This window comes from Aedes albopictus, chromosome 3, assembly GCF_035046485.1.
Source record: "Aedes albopictus strain Foshan chromosome 3, AalbF5, whole genome shotgun sequence".
NCBI lineage: Eukaryota > Metazoa > Arthropoda > Insecta > Diptera > Culicidae > Aedes > Aedes albopictus.
The window spans coordinates 383,349,376-383,361,825 of record NC_085138.1 but is presented as its reverse complement, the minus strand read 5'-3'; the positions used below and the strand labels follow the sequence as shown (position 1 = coordinate 383,361,825).

At 34.7% G+C, this 12,450-nt stretch overlaps 1 protein-coding gene across 3 annotated transcripts in view; it reads right to left on the bottom strand.

Annotated features, from left to right (window-relative positions):
* LOC109400789 (mucin-5AC) overlaps positions 1 to 12,450 on the bottom strand; it is a 232,592-nt gene that overhangs the window by 187,975 nt on the left and 32,167 nt on the right. For all 3 annotated transcript variants that reach the window (XM_029875322.2, XM_029875323.2, XM_029875324.2), the window contains one exon: positions 7,130 to 7,300. In XM_029875322.2, the coding sequence (XP_029731182.2) occupies positions 7,130 to 7,204 (75 nt within the window). In that variant the 5' untranslated portion in view covers positions 7,205 to 7,300. The remainder of the gene's footprint in view (positions 1 to 7,129; positions 7,301 to 12,450) is intronic.

Sequence of the window (12,450 nt, the reverse complement as noted above, 5' to 3'; positions counted from 1 at the left end):
ATTGAGGTGGCACTAGATTCAGGCTGTGCCTCTTTCATACTTCTGGGAAAACTCCCTCGTCCAGGCATTTCTGCATAGCAGATCTGAACATCTCGGGAGCCTCTGCAATAGCTACTTTTAAGGCCAGGTTCGAAATTCCTTTCGGATCTGGGGCCTTACCTACACTAAGGGAATTTGCTATACCCGCAAGGAGGCCAAGGACAAGGATCATGACGCGGAAAAAGGCGTTGAAGTCTCCACCGATGGCCACGGGACTCAATCTCACTACAGTGCGCTTGATATCGAATCCAGCAATGACGAGAACTGGTCAGTCGACCACTTGAGAGGAGCATAACAACTGCAGTAGTACACCCCGTTGATCATCGCTATTTCGAAGCTCTCATACAACATGGAAATTATTTCCTGGAGCGGAAAACGGCCGGTTGAACAGATCGCCGCTAGTTTGGCCTTATCCGCTACCCAGTTCCCGTTATCGGGAGGGATGCGCTTTGGGTCCAATAGTAGGGCGATGTCTGTGCTTGACTCCGAGACTGACTGCCACAGCAACTGATGTGCGGCTTCACAGTGATTCAAGTTTGATGATGTCTGTATGTGTGTATGTGTGTCTGTGTACAAAAAAGGTCACTCATTTTAAAGCACTTCTCATTGGCTGATTTTACGGATTTTAGCTCGAATCGGTTTGTGCAACTTCTGGTATGAGACGGTATAGTGTCTGTTTATAAATATGGGTATATTTGATATGGAGATATCCGGAGAACAAAAATGGCACTAAAATATCCAAGATGGCGGCACAAAATTGGAGATGGCAGCTTTTTTTGTTCTGAAACCATGTAGTATTGGTATATTTGGCATAGAGAAGATGTCCGGAGATCAAAACTGGTGACCAGAATATAAAGATGGCGGTCCAAAATTCAAAATGGCGGCCCAAAACTCAAAATGACGGCCCAAAGTTCAGAATGGCGGTTGTTTTAAGGACTTTTAGGCTCTTAAGTCATGCAATATGGGTATATTGGGTATGGTCTAGAGTCCAGAAATGGCAACCAAAATATTTAAGATGGCGGTTCAAAACCAATAATGGCGGCACAAAATTCGAGATGGCAGCAATTTTATGGAATGTTGCGCTCAAAAACTATGCAATGTGGGTATATTTGGTAGGGAGGAAATGTCCGAAGTCCATAAATGGCCAAAATATCCTAAATGACTACCAAAAATCCAAGATAACAGCTCGACATTCAAGATGGTGGATCAGTGGATGTAATGAGGAGTTTTAGCCTCATCAACCATGCAATTTGGATATATTTGGTAAGAAGATGTCCGGAATTCAAAATGTTGACCAGAAGATAGTGGTTCAAAATGAAAGATAGTGGCCAACAATTCGAGATGGAAGCTGGCTTAAGGAATTTTAGGTTCTAAAACCATGCAAAATGGGTATATTTGGCATGAGAACCAAAATATCCAAGAAGGCGACCCAAAATTCAAAATGATAGCAGTTTTCAGGAGTTTTGGGCTCCGAAACCATGAAAAATAGGGATAATTTGGTTTGATTAGTTAAAAAAAGTAACGACCATAGTATCCAGAATGGCGGCCCGAAATTCAAGATGCCGACTTTTTCAAGGAGTTTTAGGCTCTCAATCATGTAGTATAGGGATAATTTGGTATGGGGAAGACGTATAGAGTCTAAAATGGCGACCACAATATTCAAAATGGTGGTTGTTTTGAGGAATTTTAGGCTCTTATGCCATGTCATATTAATAGACAGTAATGTTCAGATTTTATCATTGTTTTTGCGCGACAGACCTCAATTTTTGAATATTTTTCTTATATTTCATGATAAATCTACCTACTCTTCTTTGAGATGAATTTTCAAAGCGTGATTTGCAGCGCTAAAAGAATTGTAAGCCTAAACGGCTGCATGTCTAATAAACAGAAAAACACATACGATTTAATAACGGATCAAAGCCTTCATGAGGGTAACACTGGTCGACAGTAGATCACGCACTTTGACCACTTGATCCATTTCCGAAGAATTTTGGCCCGCTGATTCCGAATCTGACTTCGGAATTGCTGTAACACGTACAGTTTTTGAGAAAAATAGGGTTTTATTCACACAATTTCATATTTTTATAGAAAACAAAATGTAGTCTTAATATTTATAATTTTTTTGTCTGCTCATCATAACCAGTATTTAAATTCAATAGATTTTGATTCACTGATTCAGAATCTGACCTAAGAATTTTTGTAAAACGTAATTTTTTTTGAGAAAAATGGGGTTTTATTTACAAAATTTCATATTTTTAAAGAAAATATACTATTGTCTTTTTAATTTCAATTTTTTATCTCCTCATTTTAGCCAATATTTATATTTATTAGATTTTCATCCACCGATTTGGTAACTAACCTAAAAATCATTGTAACACGTGCAGATTTTGAGAAAAATGGGGTTTTATTCACAAAATTTCATATTTTCAAAGAAAATAAAATATTATCTTTATAATTTTAAAGTTTTTATCTACTCATCTTAATTCATATTTTATATTCAAAAGATTCTATTTCACTTATTCGTATTCTCACCTATGAATTTCTGTAACACGTAAAATTTATGAGAAAAATATTTTATTCACAAAATTTCATATTTTCATGGAAAAACTATTGTCTTTATAATTTTATTTTTTTTTATCTGCTCATCTTAACAAATATTTATGTTTAATGGATTTACATATACTGATTCGAAATCTGACCCAAGAATTTCTGTAACACGTACAATTTTTAAGAAAAATAATTGTTGGCGTAAGTAAAAGGAAAACACAGTCTGGGTAGTTGCCAAACTGGGCAGCTTCAAAGTTGCAAATATATTTCGATTAATTCAATAGCATATACAAAAAAAAATGATCTACCTACATTTCTGGGTAACAAACTAATTAACCTGCGCTACAATGGGGTTTTATTTTTTCTCAAAAAAATCACGGGTTACAGAAATTCTTGAGTCAGTTTCCGAATCATTGGATCAAAATCTATTAAATATTGATTAAGATGAGGAGATAAAATTTTAAAGACAGTATTTTCTTTTCTCTAAAAATATGAAATTTTGTGTTTTTTCTTAAAAGCTGTACGTGTTACAGAAATTCTTAGGTCAGTATATGAAAATCTATTAAATACAAATATTGGTTAAGATGCGCAGATAAAAATATGAAAATTATGAAGACAACAGTTTATTTTCTATGAGAATATGATTTTTTTTGTATAATTCCATTTTTCTCTAAAATTTTACGTGTTACAGAAATTCTTAGGTCAGATTCTGAATCAGAATATAAAAATCTATTAAATACAAATATTGGTTAAGATGAGCAGATAAAAATATTAAACTTATAAAGACATATGAAAATATGAAATTTTTTGAATAATCCCTACTAAAATTTTACCTGTTACGGAAATTCTTAGGCCACATTCTGAATCAGTAGATCAAAATCTCTTCAATAAAAAAATTGGTTATGATGAGCAGGTGGAAAATTGAAAATTATAAAAACAATATTTTATTGTATATGAAAATATGAAATTTGTGAATAAAACCCTATTATTCTCAAAAATTGTACGTGTTACAGAAATTCTTAGGTCAGATTCCGAATCAGTATATGAAAATCTATTAAAACAGATATTGGTTGAGATGAGCAGATAGAAAAAAATTAAAATTATAAAGACAGTAGTTTCTATGAAAAAAATAAAATTATAGAGACAGTAGTTTATTTTATATGAAAATATGAAATTTTGTATTTAAAATTCTATTTTTCTCAAAAATTTTACGTGTTACAGAAATGTTTAGGTCAGATTGCAAATCATAATATGAAAATTTATTTAATAAAAATATTGGAAAACATGGGCAAATAAAATAATAAAATTATAAATACAATAGTATATTTTCTATGAAAATATGGAATTTGTGAATAAAACCCAATTTTTCTCAAAAAAATACGTGTTACTAAAATTATTAGGTCAGATTCTGACTCAATGGATCCAAATCTATTGAATATGAATATTGGTTATAATGAGCAGATGAAAAATTTGAAATTATAAAGACAATATTAAGTTTTCTCTGAAAATATGAAATTTTGTGAATAATACCCTACTTTCATAAAAATTTTACGTGTTTCAGAAACTCTTAGGCCAGTTTCTGAATCAGTGGATCAAAATCTATTGAATAAAAATATTGGTTATGATGAGCAGATGGAAAATTGAAAAATATAAAAACAATATTTTATTTTATGTGAAAAACTGAAATTTGTGAATAAAACCTTATATTTCTAAAAAAAATTACGTGTTACAGAAATTCATAGGTCAGATTCCGTATCAGTACATATATGAAAATCTATTAAATACAAATATTGGTTGAGATGAGCAGATAAAAAAAATTAAAATTGTAAAGACAGTAGTTTATTTTCTATGAAAATATGAAATTTGTGTTTAAAACCCTATTATTTTCTCAAAAATTTTACGTGTTACAGAAGTTCTTAGGTCAGATTGCTAATCAGAATATGAAAATCTATTGAATATAAATATTGGTAAAGATGGGCAGATAAAAAAATACAATTATAAATACAATAGTCTATTTTTTATGAAAATATGGAATTTGCCAATAAAACCTAATTTTTCTCAAAAAAATTACGTATTACTAAAATTATTAGGTCAGATTCAGACTCAGTGGATCAAAATCTATTGAATATGAATAATGGTTATAATGAGCAGATGAAAAATTTAAAATTTTGAAGACAATATTAAATTATCTTTGAAAATATGAAAAAAACCCTATTTTTCTCAAAAACTGTACGTGTTACAGGAATTCTGAAGTCAGATTCGGATTCAGCGGGCCAAATTCCATTAGAAATGGAACAAATGGTCAAAGTGCGTGAAAAAAGTTTCAATTTTGTCGACTAGTGTAATCTAAACAGGCAATGTAAAATGCTTCGTTCAGCTTACAAGTCGTAACGTACTGTGTTTAGTTCACTGAGAAAGTAATTGAAATGTATTTTGCAAATATACAGAAGCAGCATTAGCTTAATATTTTACCGTACCAATCGATGAAATCGAAAGAAAATTTTATCATTCCGCGCATCGTAAAATATGGACAAATTTTAATTGCCTGTGATAATGTTAAAGAATATCAACGAAAACAGCTAACTGACATAATTCCCAAGCAAAGTCTGTTAGCAAATTGAAAACTAGTTTTGATGTTGTGATATTGCAACACAGCTTGTTGTCGTTTTGGTCGTTTTAACGGTTAAAACATCAAAAATGAGAGCAGAAAAATGTTCCTGTGACAACAAATTGAAAAAAAAATCCTGTTATCGATAATAACAAATTGATAACTGTTTTTGTTATCAACGCAAGAAAAATTGAAATTCGGTAAATGTGGAGTATATTTTGGCCTAATATCAAATCATAAGTGCAATAATATAATTGCACTTATAATACAGTGTATCAAACAATTGTCCGTACAGGAAATTTTTTGTCAATTTTTTTTTTCATTCAAATGATTCATTCATGAATCATATATTAATGCTCCATTGGTGAAATTTTGAGCGAGATCGAATAAGTTTTCTGAAAGTTATAGAACTTTTAGCAAATCTTATAAGATTTTTGAACAAATTTAAAAAACATTATATCTCAATATGTACTCGTTGAAACTATTATTATTATTTTTTGTGTTACAGCTTAAACCTATGGCTTTTATATGCAGCTTTGTTTGAGGTTTTATATTCACTACAAAAAATATGAAAAATATGCTTATGTAGTTGACGATATTTAAGAAATTACCATATTTTGCAAATATAATCTGCCAAACGTTTTCCACCAATAAAAGTGCATCAACTGAATGAAAAATCCATAGGACCTACTATTCATATGTAGTTTGGTAGGTCCTGTATAAAAATATTACATTAAGAGAGTTTGAAAAAGTTGAAAACACTTGGCATTTTAATTGATCAAAATATGATAAATTTCCAAATGACACTCTGAACATACACAGTTTTTTCATATTTTTGGTAGTGAATATAAAACCTCAAACGAAACTGCATATGAAAGCCTCAGGTTTAAGCTGTAACACAAAAAAGATTGAAAAAGTTTTATCGAGTACATATTGAGATATAATGTTTTGAAAATGTGTTCAAAAATCTTATAAGTTTTACTAAAAGTTCTATAACTATCAGAATACTTATTCGATCTCGCTCAAAAATTTACCAATGGAGCTTCAATAAATGGTTTATGATTGGTCAAAATTTCAGCGTTTTTGATTGACGTAAAAAAAGTTATAAACAGTTAAATGAAAAATTATTTAGACCAAAAAATTGCTGTACGGACAATTGTTTGATACTCTGTATATACCTGGATTTATATACTTTACATAGTTTACTAAACTATTTAAACACCAAATATTTACATTAACAGCAAACCGAAAACAAAATTTGAAATCAAAAAAAGTAAAGATAAAGTGATATCAAAATGTGTTATCAATTTGTTGCTGAATACAAAACATGTTTTCGATTTACTGTAATTTTGTTGTTAGATTTTGCTTGGGTTGCTTGTCCCATAAACAGGATTTTTGTCAAATGGATAAATGTGCGATATTCATTGACATGTCACTTGATTTGGTTGAGATCGTTTCTCGATGGCACGAAAAAGGCACCATCACCGCTAGGTGAGTTTATTGTTTTTTTTTTTATCTACTTGAAATTTTTGAATCAGCCACAAAATCAGGGTATGAAAAATTCTGATTGTAAATAAATGATCCTGAGTTTCGTTTCAATCTGTAAAATAGTGTTATGGGCGAGCACCCTTGCGCGAATACTCGTTCTGGTTATTTTACGATGTTGTCAAGATCAGATGAATATCCAGATTTTGTTATGAACAAGTTCCATATGATTGCTCGCTACTACCATCACATGGTAGACCTTTGCGACCGCGCGGTAACACCGCCGAATTAAAAAAAAAATGATTCAGAGCAGCAACAAATCGAAAAGAAAACTCCGCTCGACTTATACAACCCAATTTTCGGGGAGCTCAGATTCAGTTCACATCACTTACTACACTACACGCGAATACTTGCCGACCACGCTCGTGGGATTGATGGAGTAATACTCACGTTAATGGCATCGATTAATCCGAAAATCACAAATAACGACAAAGCTGTCGTTATGAGTAGTCTGCTCCACCTCATTTCATCGGATTGTTAGCTCTGTGGCCCACGGGGCCCTCCGAAAAGCGGACTCGCACGCTCGGCACAGGTTGGGATCGAACGAACGGCGGCGAAAAGCTGTGAACGAAAGACAAATGACAAATAGTAAGTGAAACAAATTTTGCAAATTATTGTAATGATTGCAATCGTATATGTTGAAATTTTCGAGCCAAATTGCAAAAGCTTTCCCCGATCAATGCGACGAGATGAGAAATGTTTCACATGTCTAGTTTTGATACTCTACAATTATTAAACTAAACCTAAAAAAAAACTTGATGTAATCGACATCACTGCCAACGGAAAGTCTAAAGAAATGACCCAACGGAACAAAGCAATTGCGGGAAGTATTCGCCGCTTGAAATTTAATAAGCCTAACATGGCGTGGACAATACCTTAAACTGGAAAACAAACACCATCACCCGGGCGGCTTGGCGCGTCATGGATCTAATCCGTTTCAATTACACAACTTGCACTCTGGGTCTGAGATAGAGAAACGACCGAAGGAATTGCAAAGTCAGAGAGTCGTCGTACCTACCATTATTGTAAGCAAAACGACACCACCACCGACCGCGCGCGCGGGAGGGAAGCTGGTGGTCATTCAGCTTGATCTTGTTGTGGATAAATATCCAGTTCGAATGCATAATCAGATTAAGTTAAGGCATCAGGCGGATTGAGATAATTGCACCAGCATTCAAGTCACGTGGTCGTTGCCAATTGGACGTATCAAGCAGAAAAATTACAGGTATATAATTTTGTTTGTTTTGGTGGATTCATTTCAATTTCTGCAACAAGAGTATCCATAAGTGAAAGCATAATCGAAAATACGATACAAATTTAAGAACCACAAATCGGACGAGCAAATAGCAAAAAGGGCATTTGTTTATTCTTGCTTTGCAATGATATCGGTCAGAGGAACTTAAGAAGTTAGAAATAAATGATTTTCATTATTTAATTTGGGGATCGGACCTGGCGTGATGGTTAGAACACTTGACTATCACGCCGAGGACCTGGGATCGAATCCCACTCCCGACAAAACTCGCAAAATGTCAGTTCAGTAACAAATTTTGAAAACGACGTATAATCAATGGTGTAGCATTGATTATACGTCGTTTTCAAAATTTGTTACTGAGTTCTTCCTTCGGAAGGGAAGTAAAGCGTGTGTCCCGAGATGAACTAGCCTAGGGCTAAAAATCTCGTTAATATAGATAAAAAAAATATTTTATTCATTTATTTAGTTCAAATCAATTTGAGTTATAGCACTGAGTCAACAACTTCCCGCCATAATACTCAATTTTCAGATTCAGCTGTCCAACGTCAGTCACGCCCAACGCTCGCCAGATCACGCTTAATCTGCTCCGCTCATCGTTGCTCTCTGCGCTTTACGCCTTCTTGTGCTAAACGGATGATTAGCAATCACCAATTGTGCAGAGGTGTTGCCTGGCATTCTTGCAAAATACCCTGCCCACCATATCCGTCCAGCTTTGGTCACTTTCAGGACGTTGAGTTCACCATAGAGTACAGCAGCTCTTTGCTCGCGGCCACACCCGGTTTTCTTGCCAAAGATCGTCCATAGCTACTCCAACACTAAGTTTTTGAAAGTCCTCCTCGAGCATGGCCAAAGTCTCATGTTTGTAGAGAATTACCGATCTTATTAGCGCTTTGTTCATGATACATTTGGAGCGGGGTCAACCTTTTTTGACTACAGTTTCATTTGAAGTCCGTAGTAGGCACGACTTTCACTGATGATTCGCGTTTCAGGCGGGTGAACGGTTCTACCATTGCTCCAAATGTACTAGCAATAATATCCATGTCATTCGCAAAGCAGAAAAATAGGCTGGGTTTCGTGAAGATCATTCTCGGGCAGTTGAGCCTTGCTTGTCGCATTGCACCTTCCAGGACAATGTTGAACTCGAGGCAGGAGAGTCAATCATCTTGTCGCAGTCCCCGTCGAGATTCCAAACTGAACAGTTCACGCGAAATACTTCGCAGTTTTGTGCACCGTCCGTTGTTCTTATTAGTCTGGTAAGCTTCCCAGGAAAGCTGTTACGGTTGATAGTGTCGTATGCTGCCTTGAAGTCGGTGAACAGATGATTTGTTGGGACCTACCCAAGTAACCATTAGGCCGTAAAAATAGCATTAAGTCGGTTCTGTAGTAGAATATAGAACCTGGCTAACAACCCGAGCAGAAGAAAAAAAAACTCAATAAAAGCATATTCTGATATGGAGATCAAAAAGTGATATTGGTTTGTTTGATATAAGAGGTAAAAGTACTGGAAATAATAGCTAAAATTTACTCCTCGACCAACATCATCATAACAAATTTAGCTCTTTTGAGAGCTACCCAATAGCAGCGAGCTATTCGGTTGACCTTCAAATAGCAAATTTTGCTATTGGTCAGAAGTCCTAGGAACATTTTTTTGCTATTATTTTCAGTACTATTACCTCTTATATCAATCAAACCAATAGCATGTTTTGATCGTCAGTACTTGATCTCTGCCCGGGTTGGGACGGCACACCACGTGAGTCCAAATACCACGGCTTTTTCCCGGTGGCTATCGACGCCATCCTTGCCAGCCACAGCCGTTGTCCATCGCCCACGCCGCCACGTCCAGATCCTGGAACCCGCCAAGAGGAATCAATAAACTGTTAGACCGTAAGTACCGTGTAAAAAGTTAGGTTCCCGCCTCCGAAAGCTCCCCCTCCATACGTTCGCCCTGAGACTCAGTCACACAAGAGGCCGTGAGTGCACACCCCGGAGGCTGCCATCGGCTAAGACCAGCAGCCTAAGGTTTTAGGCCGTTTCCCTCTGAAACCGAGCCGAGAGGTACCGGGGCCAAAAATAAGGGTCTTATAAGTTGGACAGAAGGTTTATTCAAAATTCTTTCAGAAGTTCCTCCATAGATTCTTTGTGAAACTTTTTCAGGAATTCCTCAATTCCTCAATTTTCGGTAGTTTCAGGGTTATTCTATAAATGTCAGCAAGTGATTTCCAGAGCTTTTCAAAATTTCTTCATTGATTTTTATTCCAAAGCTCCTCCAGGAATCCCTTACAAAATTTTGTCTAGCTTCTTTCTTCGTACTGCTTCGTTCTGTAGTTTCTTTTTCGTACTGCTCCTGAGGTTCCTTCAGAAATATCTCCTAGGAGATTCTCCAGCAATTCTTGCAGCTATTCCTTCACGGATGTAACATTAATACTTCTTGAAATTACACAAAAATACTTGAGAAATTTTTCTGGGATTCTTAAAAGCTCTTTCTGGAGCTCTAGAGATTCCAAAAACAACATTGAAAATTTCCAGAAGAGATTTCTGAACAAAATTCTGTGAAGCAATTTCTAAAGTGAAATTAATAAGAATTTCTGTAGGAACCTCTGAATTTTATTAGAATAATTTTATGCGAATCTGAAGTAATATTTGAAGGGGTTTGAGGAGGAATCCCTTGAGATAGTTCAAGATGAATTTGATGAGAAACTTGTGGAGGCATGCAAGGAAAAATTCACGGAAGAATCTCTTGAAAAAAAATCCCTGAAAAGATTTATCAGGGACTTTTTGGGGAATTTCAAAAGCATACCTCAGAAAAATTTCTAGAGGAACCCTTGAAATAATTTCTGCAGGAATCCAAGCAGAAACGCAGAAACTGTAGACAAAAAGGTATTAGAGGAGTTTTTGAATAAATCTATATACACATTTTCGAAGGAATACTTGGAGGATGTTCTGAAGCATGAAGAACTGCTGGAGATACTTATGGAGGAGTTCTAAAAAGAATTTCTTACAAAATGTCTGAAGGTATAAGTGAACAAAGTCCCTGAAACATTTTCTTAAATAATAGCTAGAGGAACTTTCGGAGAAAATCCAGCAGAAATTTGAAATAAATATTGAAGAATTCTTAAGGGAATCACTGCTTGTAAAAAAATTAAAGTTTTCGAAGAAATATTTGAAGGAGTGTCTGGAAATGTCAAGAATGCTTCGCATTTATTCCATAAAATTTACTTGAGACATTCCTGGGGAAACTGCAAGAAAAAATTCCGGAATAGATTTTTGAAAGAATTAATTTTTATTTTATTTTAAAAAAAAAAGCCCTCAATGTCCTCAGCTGAAGCTATTGCTATTAAGACTGAATGCTATTACCTTATGCTAGATTTCCACCTAATACAAAATCAAACGATTCAGCAATTTAAAACATTTCTCTAAAGAATTACTTTGACCAAAAAACGTCCGATGTTCTGGATCTCTAGACGACAACCGTTAACGGTTACGGTGCATTCCTGAAAGAATCTCTGAAGGTAATCTTTAAGGGTCCTCGGAAAAAATATCTGAAAGAATCCCATATTCAGGTCTTAATTTATCCCAAGAGAAGGTTGTGGTGCAATCCCTGGAGCAATGTTTAAGGAACTTCTGTGACGAATCTCGTGAGAACTTTCTAGAGGAATTTCTGAAGTAATATTTGAGAGAATCTCCGTAGGAATGCTAGAAAGGAACCTCTCGAAGCTCCAACAAATATTTCAGAAAGAATTGCTAAAAAAAATCGGAATTTCTGAAGGATTAGCTCGGACGAACATCTTGAGAATTTCCTGCAAGAATGTTTTAAGAAATTACATAACAAATAACTGGAGTAATCTTTGATGAAACTTCTGAATTTTCAATTTCTCATAGAGCAATTCATATTTTATATGGTGCAGTTTGATAATACTTATGGAACATTCATCTATTTTCTATGGTGCAATTTCATTTTTTTGGTGCAATTTTATTTTTCTATGGAACATTTGCATTTTGTTATGGAGCATTTGTATTTTATTATGAAGCATTTCAGTATTGTTTATTGGTACAATATGGCACTTTTAATGAGAAAATTTTATGTTTTACCGGTACATTTTCAATAAAGTATGGAACGTTTTCAATTATTTTTGGGTAACATTTCACATTTTAAAGGAAAATATGTTCATTCTTTATGGAGCGCTTTTTGATTTTCTATGGAGCGTTTCTAGTTGTTTATGGGTGCAATGGCTGCCTCCGAACAAGAATTAACTGAATAATATGAGTTTTACAATTCAGAAGTAGTATAGATAAACGTGATAAGTACATTTGAGATTTTAGAAACCTTTACAAGAGTTCATCTCCAAGGAGTTTCCAAAGGCATTTAAAGACATTTTAGGGCATTTTAGGGGGTTTCAGAGGAGTTGGGGCTTCACATGCTTTCAGCAAAGCTTCCGTGGGACTTGAGGCGAGAGTCTTT